The sequence below is a fragment of the Temnothorax nylanderi genome, unplaced genomic scaffold (genome assembly GCF_030848795.1).
Source record: "Temnothorax nylanderi isolate EJ_2023f unplaced genomic scaffold, tnyl_v1.0 TNYL_tig0550_pilon, whole genome shotgun sequence".
Lineage (NCBI taxonomy): Eukaryota > Metazoa > Arthropoda > Insecta > Hymenoptera > Formicidae > Temnothorax > Temnothorax nylanderi.
This window is the reverse complement of record NW_027249612.1, coordinates 14,093-33,089: the sequence shown is the minus strand read 5'-3', so window position 1 is coordinate 33,089 and position 18,997 is coordinate 14,093. Positions and strand designations below refer to the sequence as shown.

At 34.1% G+C, this 18,997-nt stretch overlaps 1 protein-coding gene across 10 annotated transcripts; it reads left to right on the top strand.

Moving 5' to 3' along the window:
* Positions 1-233: 233 nt before the first annotated feature.
* On the top strand, positions 234-18,657 carry Xxylt (Xyloside xylosyltransferase). 10 transcript variants are annotated; one of them, XR_011721402.1, is made up of 6 exons: positions 234-498; positions 764-946; positions 1,043-1,210; positions 2,074-2,547; positions 12,347-12,668; positions 12,742-18,657. XR_011721402.1 is itself a non-coding variant. In XM_071723014.1 (5 exons), exons 2-4 carry the CDS (start codon positions 791-793, stop codon positions 6,947-6,949), a joined length of 918 nt encoding a protein of 305 aa, XP_071579115.1. In that variant the 5' UTR covers positions 235-498; positions 764-790; the 3' UTR covers positions 6,950-6,992; positions 12,347-12,482. The 10 variants fall into 10 exon arrangements, 2 of the variants coding, with proteins under 2 accessions (XP_071579115.1, XP_071579114.1); XR_011721401.1 differs by having other exon boundaries at positions 764-982; XR_011721398.1 differs by having other exon boundaries at positions 235-461; positions 764-1,210.
* Positions 18,658-18,997: the final 340 nt, after the last annotated feature.

Below are 18,997 nucleotides of genomic sequence, written 5' to 3'. Positions count from 1 at the left end.
AGCCAAAATGGAAAACCGGCGATGTACCGGGTTGCGGCTGATCTTACTGATTAAAACGAGCATAAGTTTAATGAGATTTGTTAATTAATTTGGCTAAAGTTTGGGAAAAACCATTTGTAGTTCACGGCTACAAATAGTTTTTCCCAAATTACCAACCAAAATGGTAGCGCTACCATGAACAGCCAATGGCTGGTACGCATTCGTGTAGCGCTACAGTAGCGGTGTCTTACCTAAACACACCCATTGACACAGGAAAAACATGAGGTCTGTTTTTTTTCTAGCTGAGCTAGTGTAACACACATTTTCTATACTTGTGACTTGTGACTTCTGTACTGAGTGAAATAGGCATATGTTTGAATTTGGTGAAAGCGAGAAAAGAAGTTGTAATGCAGTTTGGTGCAGCAATAAAAAACAAACTTATGATATCGCTTGATGGGAGATCTGAACCAGGTGACGCGATGGTGCGGTAACAAAAAATCAGCTATTGATCATGCTCACGTAATTATCAATTCCTTTCTGATTCCCATGATCTAAGATTAATGTTTTCTTGCTTAAAAAAAATCGTGAGAATTAACCGAAGCGAATTAGGTTAGATTATATTAAAATTAAAAATTATTTGACTAAATCGAAATAAATTGTGAAGAAATTATAAAATTAACAAATGTAAAATTAAATTATTGTTTTTTTTAACCGAGATATTTTTATTTATATTCTAAACATTTATTTCTTTTTGTAGATTTTTGAAGCTTGTTTGCTCTTTTAGATTAGAAGAATAAGGGATACAAATTAAATGCCCTTGTTACGCAAGGTGCTGCTGAGGTTGACCGTCCTTGCGTTACTCTTGGTTGCTCTATATTGCTATCAGACATCCGATGGAGGACGCTGGGTCTTGTTCAGCCCGCAAACGAGAAACAGAAGCTTGGCAAACCTTACGGCTGCCTCAGCAGTTACTGCTTATTCCATCAATTATTTGTCTTCAACGGCAAGCATTATGCCACGAAATCAGACGAATTATTATAACATATGGTGCATTTTTACCAAGGTTGCCTCGAACTCGCCTATGAGACGTAAGTTCCAAATATTCACGGACTCCTTGCTCAGATTCGCCTCTGTGGATATTGCCTTCCATGTGATAATTGATGATGACAGTCGAGACATAGCTGCGATTGTTATCCAAAATGTTATGGCCAGCACTGGAAAATTTATGGAAGTATGTTCTTGTATGTCCTTTCTTATTTTTAACAAATTAAAACGAATATGTCCTTATATGAGTATATTGCATTGTCATTAAAATATTTGTATAATTCCCCGAGAAAAGAAATAGGTATAATAATATGGGTATAATATGGTCAGATGTAAAAATATATTATTAGATATGAAAAGATTTAATTTTATATGAATTTTATATGATTATATATAATTAGATCCGAAATTTGACGTGATATGATCATATCTTTATGTAATCATATTCGACTTGATCTTATTATATATGACAACAGATCTGGTTGAATATGATTGTATATGACAACAGATCTGGTTGAATATGATTATATATGACAACACATCTGGTTGAATATGATTATATATGTATAATCTAGACAGATCTGTTATCATATATAATAAGATCAAGTAGAATATGATATTATATAAAGATATCATATTATGCCAAATTTCGGATCTGATTATGTATGTAATCATATAAAATTACATATTATTTAGATCTTTTCATATCTAATAATGTATTTTTACATCTATAATCATATTCAACCAGATCTGATGTCATATATATAATAAGATCAAGTCGAATATGATTATATAAAGATATGATCATATCGCGCCAAATTTCAGATCTGATTATACATATAAAATTACATGTTATTTAGATCTTTTCATATCTAATAATGTATTTTTGCATCTTATCATATTATGTCCACTTTTTTTCTTAGGCAGTCTATTTCATATAGACATTGTTTATTTTTAGGTTGTTTTCATATAGACATTTTTGTTCCTTCTTGTTTATTCTGAACTTATACTTGACATAATAAAAGTATCTACATATTTATTTGTCCTCAGGTGTTTTACTATAATGTACATCAACTAGCTGTACAATTGGAGGATATTGTATCGGTTATGTTGCCACATTTCAGTAGCAAACCAGGAACATATTATTCCGATGCATTATTCTTTATTTCGCTGGGTTTGCACAGAATCGCACCCAGCCATCAGAAACTCGCCGCGATGTTTGATGCGGATACGAAATTTCGTAGAGACGTGAAGGATCTGTTTGAAGAATTTAACAAGTTCGGAAAGGAAGCCTTGTTTGGCTTAGCTCCGGAGCTTACGCCAGTTTACCGACATGTTCTGTACTTATATCGTAATAAACATCCGACAACGATGTTTGGCGAACCTCAACATAAAGGCGGGTACCCTGGCTATAATAGTGGGATGGTGCTCTTTAATTTGGAAAGATTACGGAAATCGCTTGAATACAATGAGATTGTCAATAAAGATAGCGTGAATGCTATGACGGAGAAATATCACTTCAAGGTAATATTGGACAGTTATTAAAAGTTACATAATTGAAGTAAATTTTCTATATTGTGATATCAATTGTCGTATTGAAAGATGTGTGATATATCATAGAGAAAATATAATAAACGAAGATATGTATAGACAGAAGAACTTATTGTTATGAAATAAAAATTATATATATTACATATAAATATGTTAGGAAAGACCGGGGCTATCTGTCTACGGGGACTATGTGTCCACAGTACTGCTATCTTAGGTGTTAAGAGGTATATTATATATATATATATATGAGACCGGGGCGTCGGCCCCAGGGCGGAGTCGTTTTTGCAATTATCTCGAAATCTGTATGTTGAGTGAACTCGCCATTAATACTGTAAGCGCGGCTTATGGTGCCCACGTGACCAACGGAGTTTAGTGAGGTTACGTGCCATGTTGTGATTCTTATCGAAGCAAACGTGTTTTCGCAGGTCGAAAGTAAAATTTCTTCCGCGTCGAAAGTTTGTAATATCTTAAGTATTATTGTCTCTCTGAATCTCAAAGTAAGTGATTCTAAAGAGTAATGCATGCTGAACACGAATATAGTGCAGTTTTTTTATTTTCATTGATTTTCTATTATTTTATAAGCGACCAAACCTAAAACTTGTGTTCGGGGCGAAGTCGTTTCCAAGCCAAAACGAAGTCAAGGAAGCTAAATAATATGTGCTGCGTATGCTCGGAGATAATAGAAAACAGGGCCGATGAAAAACAGTGCATTTCGTGCAGGCGTAAGGCACACAACGAGTGCGTGCGCTCGTCAGACTCCATTTTTACATGCTTTAACTGTAGCGAAAAAGAAAATTGATTTTCTTGAAATTATTTTCCGCTTTCCATTTTTCTACTAAAAAACAATAAATAAAGTGTATTCTATTATTTTTTATGATCAAAATTATGTATCTTTATTTAAAATCCAGTCCGAGAATGAAGACACGACTCCACCCCGGGAATTTTGACTTTTCGATTTTTGCACCTTTGTCGTTTTTACTCTATACCGGTTGAACAAAGCGACGTAGACCAAAAATGCCTATATAAATTTTGTAGCCAAGGGTTCACTCTTTACAATGGTATACTATATTTCACTAAAATGATTTATTTTGTTGTTAAAAATCGGCACCGAAAAAAAGGGCCGACTTCGCCTCGCGGTCTCCCCTATATATATATATATATATACGAGGGTAGTCTGAAAAGTTTTGAGCCTAACATCGACTTGAAATGTGTCGATGTTGAAAAATTTGACCGAATTTGACCGAAAAAATAATGTTTGAGGCTCAAAACTTTTCAGACTACCCACGTATATATATATGTATATATATATATATATATATACACACCTCTTAAGAGAACAAATATATACATATATATACATATACCATTCTAAATAATTGAAAAAAGCTCTACGTAAGAGAATCAGAAGCTTTTGTTCTCTTGTGATGCTTTTCGTAGACCATGCGTTACAAAGAAAGCGACGATTATTAACTTTTTTCGACGGTCGAAAAATTTGTTGTGCGACAGTAGTTTAACTCAAATTAAGGCAAGCAATTTATAATATTATCCATTAATATATAGTTATCAGATGTGAGAAGCGTCAAATCTTAATTCTGCATAATCTAAAATTCACAACATACTAAAAAACTGAAAAATGTGGTCGGGGCTATCTGTCTTATTTTTGATAGGGCAATGTGTCCACACACTTCAATAAAGGATTGTTTTTTTATACATACACGAAAAAAAAGATGTATCAACAGCATCAGTGCAATTGAGAATTTATTGATGCAACATCAATATTAATGAACAAAAAAATCAGATAATTGTTTTAATAATTTAAATATTTGGTCCAATAATATCCAATTGAATTAATTATTTATGCTTGTGGCAGCCCGTGACGTCGACGTTTAATTGAAGCAACCTCATTTTTTTTCCGTGTAGATAATGGTGCGTAACTATAAAAAAAAGACGGATAAGGTAGACATATCCAATAAAATTATACTTAGAGCGATTAAAAGAATAAAAATCGAGCGCGAATTTTTTCGTAAAAACGGCGTTAGAATTCGGAATAAATGTTTGGACTCTCACTCGCTACTGTAAAAAAGTGACTTACGAGCAGCTACTTGATCTTGCGATTCAAGAATTGCATCTAAATCGTCACCTAATTTTCATTTTAAATTATTTAGTATTTTATATTTCAAACGCTGCTGAGGAAATTAAAAGCCTTAAATGCAAAAAAAGAATTAAAGAATTGAGAGGACAAAAGAAACTTATCACATTGATTTTGCAACGGACTCAAAATCAGTTTGATGCTACCGAATATAAAGAAAAGTCAGCTCCATGAAGGAATCCTATCAGAAAGTCTACGCAAAACGACTATTACTGCTTTGATTCTTTCGACTAGGCAGTTTTTTTAATATTATATATTAATAATAAATAATATTGTAAACAAGTAGGGGAGACCGGGGCTAAACCGCCAGTTTTTTTTCGGTGCCGATTTTTAACAAGAAAATAAATAATTTTAGTTTAATGTGGTATACCACTGTAAAGAGTGAACCTTTAGCTACAAAATTTATGTAGGAAATTTTTATCTATGTTGCTTTGTTTAACCGGTATAGAGCAAAAACGACAACGGTGGAAAAATTGAAATCTCAAAAATGCCGGGGTTGAACCGCCACCCCCCCGGGGCTAATCCGCCACACTGCATTTTCAATACATATACGTACATCTAATCCTGAAAAATGATAGAATACATTTTAATAATTGTTTTTTAAGAGAAAAATATAAAAATTTATTTAAAATTTTTATGCAAAACATTATTAAAAAATAATTGTTTTACCTATTCCATAAAACAATTTAGGCACGTGAATACAGAGGTTAACCAAATCGTAAACTCCCCAACGGCACGTCACATTGTCAACGCGGGCAACCACGGGGAATACGCGTGACGGCGTTCCGGTGCCATAGGATCAGCGCGGACCCTCGAGCAACTTAACCAAGCCGCGTTTCTCGCGGGGGAGCGATAAATAGCGACAGGGGGGTTAGAAAAGCTCGCGGTGGAGCGCGACCATTTTACCGACTCGACGGCGTCCTCGCGCCGATTCCTCGACGCGCCGACGACGACGACGACGACGGCCATGACCACCACGACGACGACGGCCACGACCACCACGACGACGACGGCCACGACCACCACGACGACAACGGCCACGACCACGACGACGACGACGACGACGACGACGACGACGACGATGACCACCACGACGACGACGACGACGACGACGACGACGACGACGACGACGATGACCACCACCGACACCACCACCACTACAACGGCGGCGACAATGACGCCGAGACGATGCGGCGAACGCTGGACGATGCGGTCGCACGCGCGACTGTCACTGACACAACGACCAACAACGACGATTTACCGCGGCCGGGAGTCGGGACGATCTACAGCGCGCGCGGCATGTCAACTCTCGCGCGGAAATCGCGGGATCTCAGAGCCGTGCCGTGCCTCGCCGTACCTCGCCGACGTGCCGTGAGCGTGAGCGATCTCGAAAACAACGGTCTGCCATCTTTTCGGTCGGCCAAAACACCCGTTTTGCGACGATACGTGCGTACCATTTCCCTCCTACACAAACTGACGCACGTGCAAGATAAGACAGAATCACGCTCGAGGGAAACCTAACCTGAAATCGCCGTGAGCTGAAGTCGTGCGCCCGGCGCGCCACAGTGACGAGACTGGCGGACCAGCCCCGGGTGCTTACTGGCGGATAAGCCCCAAACATAAGTTTCAGGTTTGATCGCCCACGAAATATTAGACATCAACGATAATGAAAAAACTACACTGGATTCGTGTTCAGCATGCATTACTCTTTATAATCACGTACCTCGAGATTTGGAGAGCAAACATTATTGCAGATATTACAATATTTCCACGCGCAGAAAATTTCACTTTCACCTTCCGAAAACACGTTTGCCCTCGTAAAAATCATAACACGGCAGGTAACCTGCCGAAACTCCGTTGGTCACATGGGTACCATAAGCAGCGTTTACAATGTTAATAGCGAGTTCGCACAATATACAGGTTCCGAGATATTTGATTTGGCGGTTCAACCCCGTTGGCGGTTTAGCCCCGGTCTCCCCTATAAAAATTAATATAAATAATATATTTTGCTTCCTCATAGAGAAAGCTTTATTTTGAGGTCAAAAATTTCGTTTCGAGTTTTCACGGGCATTGTGTTCAGAATGTTCTAAAACATGCAAAAAAACATACTTTAACAAAATGTCTATATGCGTGTATGTGTATATGTATGTATGTACACACTCATAACTCGAAAAGAACTTAATGAAAAAATACTTTTTATAGTGTTTTGAAAAGCTTTCGAAGTAAGCTATAAGAATTCTCTTTTAAAAAGGGTCCTCTTCTAAAAAGGGTATGTCATCGATACTCGAATCTATCGAAATATTGTTGTCGCTTTTCCGCAATGCCGATTGGTTCTTTTGTTGCGCTTACTTCATGAGCGGCTGTCATGGCATATTTTGACAGTTGTGTGGTTAATAGTATAATAGTAACAGTGAAATATTAAGGTGATGCTGGAGCCGTCTGTTTTACCGGCATTTTTTTGTCGAAACGTAGCGTCGTTAATATTTGACAGAATTAAAAATCCTTCTCCAGAATTGCAGTACATACATTAATGATTCAGGGGAACTCCGATTTTATATAGAAAACGAGAAAAAATTACGGAAGTACAGATTTCCTTATTTACTTTTATCCCAATATGGCGTCTCGAGTTGCGGCGAGCTGTCAGCTCGTCACAAGATGTATTTCATATAAGAGATATCCCATACAGCACAAAATGTTTTCAAAAAATATTTTTGAATATTTCTATAAAAATATTGCAAGAAATATTTTAAAATGGTTTTAGGAATATTTTAAAAAAGTTAAAAAACCTTTTGTGATAACATTTTTAAGAATATTTTGAGAATCTTTTAAAAATATTTATAAAAATGTTCTTCTTTATCACCCAGGAAATATTTTCTTAAATATTTGAAATATATTTTTGAAATATTAATTTAAATCAACATATTTATTGTTTTATAATCTTGTTCCAAAATATTTAAAAATATTTTAAATCTATTATTGGTTCTAAAATCTTTTTTCAAATATTTTTGAAATATTATGAAATATTCTTAATTAAAAGATGCATGATAGCGCATCTTTCCGTGCTAGTTTGGAACGACGCTGCTAGGCGGCGCATAATGGTAAGACTAACTCGTAAGTAAATTTCAGTTGAGGGCTAATATAAGCAGGTCTCTGGCGAAGCAAAATCATGACATTCACAAGATAGATATGTATATTTTTCAAATATATATAAAAAAAAGATGTACCTATACTTTACAGATATTAAAAAAATCTTTCAAACATGAAACACAATTATTACTTATTGGGTTAAACATATTTTATTTTTTGAAGTAATATTTCTAAAAGATTTTACAAATATTATTAAATATATTTATTTGCAATCTTATAAAAATATTTTTGAAAATATTTTTCTGACATGATCTGGCGGACATAGAAACATTCAAAAAATATTTTTGTGAATTATTTTAATCTTCCTAAAAAATATTTAAAAAATATTTTAAAAACATTTTGTGCTATATGGGATACCATTGGTACGAACGCGAAAACAAGTTCCCCTAAATTGTACAACAATAAAAACATCGATAAACCCCCCAAATCAAGATTTGGAAGCGTAATATAAAAGTATAATTTCGATGTGTATCGTGCGTATGTATGCATGCAATGTAGCGTGCTATCCTTGTCTATATCTTTGTCTATACAAGGACAGATATAGTCGGTAAGCACTTCTTTATCGACGCTGATCGAGTTCGCCTGCGGCTCCAGCATCCCCTTAAGGGGATCCTGCAGTGACAAGCGAACTTCCTCGATGTCGATAATGTCAACCTTTCTAATTTTGTTTTCCCTATATCTGTCTTTGTCTAACGAAATGACATCTGTCCTTTTTTCGATTGCTCGCCATCTCTCGCAAGATCCGGCAATTACTGTTGCTGCTCTTCTTGTCATTCTGCATCCGTATTTGCATTACTAAAATAATTTTTCGATGGATCTTTTTTTGTACGCATTGAATCTTACTTCTACTTGCACGATATTATTCCTACATGTTTTCCCAAGGGCAGATGATAAACATTATATATGTATAAACTGCAGAATTTTTGTTTTAAGCAAATATTGTCGTCAGGTGACAGCTGCGTATGTGCCCAAATAAGTAATATTTTTAATTTTTTGGTGTTTTTGATGTAAAATCGCGTTTGTTACCCTAGATTTTTGTGTGGACTTTAATTCTGTAAAAGATTTTTGCAATTCTATAAAGCCAATTAAAAGATTCATCGAAAAACGATAATGTCGGTAAATCATACGGCTGCAGGATCCCCTTAAGGACGTTCTCCGTCTCCAGTCGTGGTCAACTTGTATTCATGCTTAAAAAGAAAAATTTATTTTACTGAAGTTAATTGTTTATATACAAAATATTACATATAATAACATCTAAAAAATAAGAAGTTAACTTCACGCGTGAGAACTCATGCGGCGTTGCCAAGTAACTGACGCCTCTCCTCTTCTGTCACTCTGAACCGAGCGAAAAATTCATCAAATCGCGTACTTTATACAAGTATTTCTCGAAAACGAGTACCGCAAGGGTATTGACACTTATCGCATATTATTTCTATTTTTATGGCGCATCATATACTAGTTTTTCAAAAACATTTAGAGAAAACTTTTTTCACCATTTATTATAATGTCTGTTCATTATAATGTCTTTTACAATTGCTCGGAATAGGAATCCCATGTTAAAAGTTGAAACTTTGAAGCGTTGAAAAGGACCGAAATCTACGGTCGAAACGTTGTTTAAATAAAGTTGGCCAGTTGGATCGAATAAACGATACCTAAGCTGATTGAAACATTGAAGCTCAGTACCTTGATTTTCAATACCGCAAGAGGTACTAAAATTTATACCACGCATAAAGCACACCTAAATTAACATATATTCACAGTTTCAAGAAAATCTAGAGAAAATCGATTTTCCGGAGAACATCCTTAAAAATACCTAAGTAGCGCGCGCGTCTGTGATGTCTAGTATGCAATAAAAAATGGGGGTTTCAATTGTTTTAAAAGTGTATGTGTGTGCGTATGTGCGTGCGTGCGTATGGTATTAGAAGTGTTGTGGTAGCTCTAACTTCCGATAATTTTCGAGATATCGGGCTTAATTTTTTTTAATGTAGAGTATTATTAAAGAAAAGTTGGTATTGAATTTGGCAATGATCGATAAAAGGGTTCTTTCTTTATAAAATTTTGAAATTTTTGAGAAATGTCCGTGGTTGCTCTAACTTTATACGCGATTAAAAGTCGATAATTTCTTGAGAAATGTCTGTGGTAGCTCTAACTAGTCTAACTTAAGCAAATTTTGAGATATCGGGCTATTTATAATTCTGTTATATTCTTCAGTTTTTTCTACTCCCATTTCATATGTATATAATTCTTAAGATTTGGTTGAATAGACTCAGCTTTATACATGATCAAAGGTCCATATACGAAGTCCATATATGGACCATATAGCCTGAACTTGAATATAATGTCATTAAAGAAAGGTTATTATTGAATTTGACGAGGATCGGTAAAAGAATTTTCTTTTTTTTCGATATTTAACCCGAGAAATATTGAGAACTAGCTTTTTCGCCCGCGCTTGAGATATAATATACTAGTTACCCGGGGCTTCGTCCGGGCGTCTTTTTTTTAAACAACTTTATTTGTGTTATTACATTTGTGTTCTAGTTAATCTTATCCACCAATGTATGATTCATAAACACATATTTTCAATAGCTTTCCACGTCACCCATAAGGTAATATTATTAACGCGTTTTTTTAGTGGTCAATACCAATCTTCCTTTAATGATACTCTATATAAAATTACATGTATAGCTTATACACTTTTTAAGCAGAAATCGGTAACCCTTCACCGATCCTCGCCACATTCAATAACAACCTTCCTTAAATGATACTGTATCCATCAAATAACTTATACATTTTTTAGGCAGAAATTGGTAACCCCTTCACCGATCCTCGCCAAATTCAAAACACAACCTTCCTTTAATTATACTCTATATAAGATGATAAATATAACATGTATAACTTGTACACTTTTTAGGCAAAAATCGGCAACCCTTTCACCGATTCTCGCCAAATTCAATACCAACCTATCTTTAATGATACTCTATCCATAAAACAAAAAATTAGCTCGATATTTCAAAATTTGTGGAAATTAGAGCAATCACGTAGACTTTTTTTAGACAGAAATCGGTAACCCCTTTATTGTTAGCAATTATTTAAATTCTATTATATTCCTCAGTTTTTTCTACCCCTATTTCATATATAATACTTTAAGATTTGGTTGATTAGGAAAATCTGAACAGGAAAAGTCATTAAGTACGACTCTTTTAAAGAATTTAAAATTTTAGATATTCCAAATTTTTTTTCAAATTGGGTTGAAGCACAATGGCACATAGCCTATGTTACTCAGGAAGATATAAGCTATCCACCAGTGCAAAAATTTTTGAAATCGATTCAATAGTTTCTAAGATTACCTTGAACAATGGCACAAACAAACTTTTTTCCTTTATATAATAGTAGAGATTACATGTTGAAAAAAGATGGAGTGATGTTTTCAGCACGAAAGCGTCCAAAGCGAACGTAGCCTATATTACATGTATCATTTTGAAAACAAAAGAAATGTACGTTCAGTTGATCTACCTGAATTATGCGATGAACGCAGTAAGGGCCAAAGCACATAACATGGCGTAGCGATATACGACGGTCGTAGTCCCCGACCTGACAGATCAGGATACGCCAAAGCTTGTGCGTTACTTACGTCCACGACTACGACTGTCATATGTGCTTTGGCCTTTAATCTCATCAAAATAAAAAAAGTGTGCAAATTAGAAACTTGCATATTGCTTCTTCATCGTTACAGATCGCTACCATTCTTTTTAGAGCCAGCTTGTTTTTAAATTACAGCAACATAATTATTAACAGAAAATAGTATGGCTTCCTTATAGAGGAAACTTTATGAGCGAAATAAAATGATAAGAAAGCAATGTGCAAAATTGTTTTGCATACTTTCAAGAAACATCGAAGAAAATCGATCTAGCGAATCAGAAACTTGCACATTGCTTCCTCATTATTTTATTTCGCTCATAAAGCTTGTTATAGATATGTTAGTGTATAACAGCGCACGCGTGTGTATGCGTGTTCATGTGTAGTTACATTTGTATTGTCGATAATTTTGAGTCAACTTGTTCTTAACGTATGTCATAGAAAGTCATCATTTATTGCAATTTTCAAATTTTCTATATAATTTTCTATATAATTATATGTTCATAATTAAGTCTTAAATTAAAATTTTATCGAAGTGAAGTACCTATACACTTAACAGTAACTGAAGTATGATATATTTTATTTGTTATAAATTTCTTTACAACTTAATTTTCGAAAAGGGCCACTTATTTTCAATTGCTTTTAATTTAAAAATTACATAAGTGTATACTCTTTGACATTATAAAAAAAATTAATCTAAATCTTTAGTAAAAAGGTAGTCTAAATTTAATGGAAAAGTAAGAAATATTATTTATGGTTTAAAAGTGATTATGGGATACACTTCATATTTTGCTGCTAACATTGATTGATTAGAATGATAGCTCATCTATCTTATTACAGGGTCATTTAGGCGATCAAGATTTCTATACGCTTCTAGGCATGGAAAGACCAGAACTGATCCACATGGTTGATTGTGGGTGGAACAGGCAACTTTGTACCTGGTGGCGTAATCGTGGTTACGCGGATATATTCGCTAACTATTCAGAGTGCCATTCGGAGACTAAGTTGTGGCATGGAAATTGCAATACTCCTATGCCTGACGATTAATGATCCATTATTTTTATGGCATCAGTAAATACATAAAAGATGCCTTGTATTTTTAGATCTAAGAAAAATGGTGCTAAAAGACACGAATGACACAATCTTAAGACATTAGGGAATTGTAAGCAAAATAACATATGATGATTTCCTTTTATATTAATTAGTGAATTCAGGAAATTCTAATTACTTTACAGGTAATGATGAAGAAAATAGGAAAATCTCTCTCTTCTTTCCACCTCTCTGTCGTTCTCTTTCTGTTTCTTTATGCTGTCTTGGATTTAGATATTTAGTAACTTTTAAAGGGCGGCTGATTTATACATAAGTATATTTCTTGTTATATAGTTCTTGTTATATAATACAATCTATTGCACAATCTATTATAATAGTAGATTTTTAGAATTTTCTTCTTTCTATTATGAGTTTCTGTCCCTAGATAATGTACTATGGTGTATTTATAGTGATGTTAAATAGTGCTATGGATATACACAATTTCTCTAAGAATCTACTATTAATGATGTTACTAATATCTGTAGTATACAGATCTATACACGTGTGAATTTCAATTATAAAATTTCTCTAGTTAAAAATATATAAATAAACCTTGATATAAAATTTTAATTAAAAATTTTTAAGTCGGAGTAATTATACTTCTTAACCAATAGCGAATAACAAATCATGCAGTAAAATACGCTTGGCAGATATTTTGTCCAGGATGTATCGCGATTGCTAACTTGATTCGCTTCTTAACCCTTTCGTTGGCAGAGAGAATTCGACAAAAAGTGCCCAAAATGGCAGGAAAATTTTTTGTCCTGAAAATTTGTACCTTGGGGTTTTTGAGGGCGCTGATTACGAATCTGAACTTAAAATTCGAAAATTCAAAATGGCGGATCCAATATGGCGGACGAAAATACAAAAAACGTCTTGATTTGGATAAATCTTGGTACTTATGGGTTATTTAGGTTGCTGATTACGAATCTGAACTCAAAATTCAGAAATTCAAAATGGCGGATCCAATATGGCGGACGAAAATACAAAAAACGGCTTGATTTGGATAAATCTTGGTACTTATGGGTTATTTAGGTTGCTGATTCAAACTTTGAGAAATCTCAAAACTGGAATTCTTAAATCATTTAAAACAACATTGAGTACCAAGCTTCATACATTTCCATCTATTTTTTGTATTTCGCTCCATGTTATTGGATTCGCCATTTTGAATTCCTTCATTTTAAGTTCAGCTTCGTAATTAGCGACCCCAAAAACCCCCGAGTGGCAAATTTCATCCCAATCAAGTAATTTTTTGCATTTTTATCCGCCATTTTGGATCCGCCATTTTGAATGTGCAAATTTTGAATTTAGATTCGTAATCAGCGACCCCAAAAACCCCCGAGTGGCAAATTTCATCCCAATCAAGTAATTTTTTGCATTTTTATCCGCCATTTTGGATCCGCCATGTTGAATTTGCAAATTTTGAATTCAGATTCGTAATCAGCGACCCCAAAAACCCCGAGTGGCAAATTTCATCCCAATCAAGTAATTTTTTTGCATTTTTATCCGCCATTTTGGATCCGCCATTTTGAATTTGCAAATTTTGAATTCAGATTTGTAATCAGCGACCCCAAAAACCCCTGTATAAGACTTGGATGCCAAATCGGAGCAAATTAAATAGGAAAAAAAAGGTTGACGCACTTTTGCGTCAATGCCACACAGGGCACGGATTAATTTGACGCACTATTGCGTCAATGCCAACGAAGGGGTTGCTATTTTACTTTTCTTTTGGACTTTTCTTATCTTTCTTTTATTTTTAATTTGTTTTATTTTTCTGCAATTGCCTTTTGCTAATAAAAGCGTCTTTTTACTTATCATCAACAATTAAAGTTATCAACCATTAGTATTCATTATCGCAGTTATTAACCATTAGGTTTTATTTGTGCAATATTGCCGAGCAATTTTTTCAATTAACAAAAAATCCATTTTTTAGAAATCATATAAGTTTATATTTGACACTTCTGTAAAAAATAAATAATCATATTCTTTGCAATTATATTCATTTGTTTGATTTTTCAAAAAGAACCCCGCACTAAATCAGTGGAAAATGGCTCTCGGTCGAATTGGCTGAAACTTTAATGTGTGTAGTTTAGGGCATTCTGATTAAAAGTTTTAATAAGCACAACCCTCGAAAATAAACAATTTTGGCGCTATTGACTTTAAAACGTTACCTTGGTATGTATCCAACTGATGATCCAGGAAAGGTTTCTTTACACTTTAGAAGTGTGTTAAATATTTATACATGTATAATATATGTAGATTGTTAACACCCACACTCCCACATACACATATATACAATACCTAGAGGGTGTCTGACATTAATTTTTACATTGTAATAATTCGAAAACGTGGCGTTTTGGTAAAAAGTATTACAAATAAAAGTTGTATATTTGTGCGTACATCTCCTTGGAGCTTTCATGTATACATAGGTATTAAAAAAAGTTGAGGTGCTATTGCATTACCATATTCTTGAGACCAAATCAAGTAAAAAAGTCCTGCACCTTTTCCCTCCAACAAGCAATTATCAAGATATTGTAAGCTAAATATTAAAAAAGTTATCAAGTTTTCTTTGAATATCTCAAAAAGTATTAGGCAAATAAATAAATGTTTCAGACAAAAGTTGTTCAAATTAAATAGTAGAAAAAGATGATACTGTAAAAAATTACTTACTTAAAAAATCGACTTTGGCCTTATTGGGCCTAAAGTAAACCTCGGGCCCAAAATCTAGGTAACTCACCTAACGGTCCTCTGAAAACCCTACAACTTTTATTTGTAACACTTTTTACCAAAACGCCACGTTTTCGAATTATTACAATGTAAAAATTAAAGTCGGACACCCTATAGGTATTGTATATATGTGTATGTGGGAATGTGGGTATTAAGAATCTACATATATTATACATATATAAATATTTAACACACTTCTAAAGTGTAAGGAAACCTTTTTTGGATCATTAGTCGGATACATACTAAGGTAACGTTCTAAGGTCAATAGCGCAGAAACTGTCCATTTTCGGATTGTGCCCATTGAAACTTTTAAGCCTGCAGCACACAATACGATTTTTCTTACTAGATCGCATGCGATCTAATGAATTACTAGAAATCCTGAGTGTTGAGTGGTGCAATTATTGTAATTTACTAGATCGCATGCGATCTAGTAAGAAAAATCGTATCGTGTGCCGCAGGCTTTTAATCAGAATGCCCTAAACTACAATGGGAGCTTTCCAGTAAGCGACACAAATCGACACAAGTGTCGTTTTGTCTTTGTTACTCATTGCCAAAAAAGGAAGATAGAATGATGTTTGTGTCGACCTGTGTCGCTTGCTGGAAAGCTCCCAATATATTAAAATTTTAGCTTATTCGACCGAGAGACAGTTTCTACTGATTTAGTGCGGGATTTTTTACATGATTAGAGGAAGTTTGGGGGTAAAGTAAGATACTCTTAGGGCCATTCTACAATACGTCGCAAACGATGGCAACTGCTAGTTGAAAAGTGTTATTTCCAGTTGCGCTTGTGTGTTGTCAGTTGTGGTTGTCAAAAGAGAGTTAGCGAACTTTTAACTTTTTTGGCGACAGCAACTGGCAATCGGTAATCAGAAATAACACTTTTCAACTAGCAGTTGAAATGCCATCGTTTGCGACGTATTGTAGAATGGCCCTTATAAATAAAACCATTGTAATATCTAAAATATTAAAGGTGGAAGCACATAAAATTGCAGGAGCCATGAGCAGAATGCAGAAGCCATATGCGCATGCGCTATGGTATCTGCAGTCTGCCCCATGGCTTCTGAATTTCCAATCTACATAAACTATGCATTATGTATTTTTATGTAGATTGAAAATTTAGAAGCCATGCAGACTGCAGATACCATAGCGCATGCGCATATGGCTTCTGCTCATGGCTCCTGCAATTTTATGTGCTTCCACCTTTACTAGCTGCCGGCACCATAATTTAACATTCTAACATATAAAGCGGCAGTGTGGCACAACATGTTAAATAACAATTTTAAATTGAAGGTGTGTACCGCATACAGCATAAGGTTCTCGGCATGTAATATTTCAGAAACATTTCTGCAAAATTCCATTTGAAATATTACACCTTTCATCAATATTTCAGAAATATTTCACGACCGTTTCTACAGCATTTCTGCAATGTTTCAATGTTCCCAATTATTTCAAATGCAACCTTGCTGAAAGATTTTGGCAATATTTCGGTAATATTACTGAAATATTTATGAAATATATCTACGAAATATTGCAGAAACACTTCAGAGATATTTCAAATACATTTTACACTGAGAAAAATGTTTTGTATTAGCAAACAAAATTTTGTTACTAACGCAAAAACTATTTGTTGATATGTGAAAAATGAAATATTTTGTTACTGGAACAAAAAAAATATTAAGCCATGTGCGTATAGCCGCCGCGCGAAGAAATCCGCTCTCTCAGCCGGTCACTCATCCAAGTAGTATACCGGCGTCTTGTTGCATGACATTGATGATCGAACAGGGTAGTGGTGATCCTCTGACTCTGACGCTTCTTTCTTCCTTATACTTGCTTATTTTGGTGAGCATAAAGCTATCGCATAACAATATTAACAATACAGATATACAAATAAATCTTTTCTGCCAGTCAGCGTCGAATATTATTTTATATTAAATATTATTAAATATTTTATATTAAAAATGCCATATGACAAAATTTGAAATATCAGAAAATTCTTAATAAAAGAGAAAAAATGCAATAAAATGCAATAATTATATAATAATAAATTTAATTTTTTATAAGTTCTTAAGTCTGTCAGCAACTTTTCGGAAATATTACAAATGCAATGTTGTATATGTGAAACATTCAAAAATATAACGCCATGCAATGTAAACATAATAATAGTTTTATCTTGTATCAGAAATGTTTCTAAACCATTACATCTGCAATATTTCTTCTGCAATATTGTAGAAATTCACTGCCTGCAATTCAATTTTTTATTACCTACGCAATCTTTCAGAAATTTTTCAGAAATATTTTAAATGCAATATTGCGTTTGATATGTTACAGAAATATTATTCGTGCAATGCAAACGTAATATTACTTTTATAATGTTTCAGAAATATTTCTGAAATATTGCATCTGCTACATTTTTTTTGCAATATTACAGAAACTTACAAACCCAGATAGCCAAGCATTCCTTGGCATAAAAAGGAAATAGTGTTTGGCATAAGTTTCCCTTCAGTTGTCATCATATTGCTGTCACCGGACAACAGTAATTTCGTTTAGAGCAACTTAAAAGCATTATGCAGACAACGATTACCTTACGCAAACAAGCGGAAAGCTCGTAGCATACTTATTGCCATAAAAGTTGCCACAATCTGTTGGCAACCGTTTTGGTGGCAATAAAAGTCGGCAATCCAATAGGCAAAATCGGAAGCCGCTTTCCTCAATATTGAAGGCAACTTAGCAGAGCAGTTTTAACCAAATTGACAGTAACCTGCGGGCAACTTGCTATCTGGGAATATTGTAAACAACTTTCTGAAAGATTTCAGAAATATTGTTAATGCAATATTATAAAAAACATGATGCAGGTACATTTCTGAAATATTTCAGATGCATAGTTACAAATGAAATGTTAACGAAATATTTCTGCACCATTTCCGAATATTTCAATATTTCAACAACATAACATGCCGAGTGGGTTAGTATAAACTTTTATTTTGCATGGCAGTTAATCTACTTAACAGATTCTTAACCGCTTTTTGTTGGATGTAAAACTAACAATAAGATAGAACTTTAGTGTGGTATACTTAATAAGTGTCATATGGTGTACAATTCTATTTTATACGATGAAAAGGTAAAAATAGTGATGTCGGACAAATCGTTTTTAGTTCTCTTTTTTAAATGCGTTTTATTTTATAAGTAAAGTTCATGAGTAAAAAGTTTATATTATTATGAGTATATATTATTACATTAATAAAAAAGTTTTAAACATGCTTCATACGTTATATGACAATGTTATCAAAATTACAGTTTGCAATAAATTACAATAAAATAAATGTATATTGTAATAATTATTATAGACTATTTTATTATTAACATCTTAACCTAATTATTAACATCTTAAGGGGGTATTCTACTCTAGAAATTTCAAAAAATCGAAAAAAAATTTTTTTTCTCAAAGTATATGTTATGAAAAATGTGTCTGTAAAGGGATTTGCTTAAATTCATAAAATTGACGAAGTTGTAGCGGTTTAAAGGGAGCGGCTCACAGCGCGCAGTGCCGAGCGCATCTCGACAGGTCTCGTAGGTTTTTAGTTTGAAAGAGGGGCCTAACGGTTTCTTCCTGACCTTTCTGAGAAAACATCTGCTCTCTTCTTCTTTGAGCATGAGGTAGGTCCCCTGTATGGTCCTGGA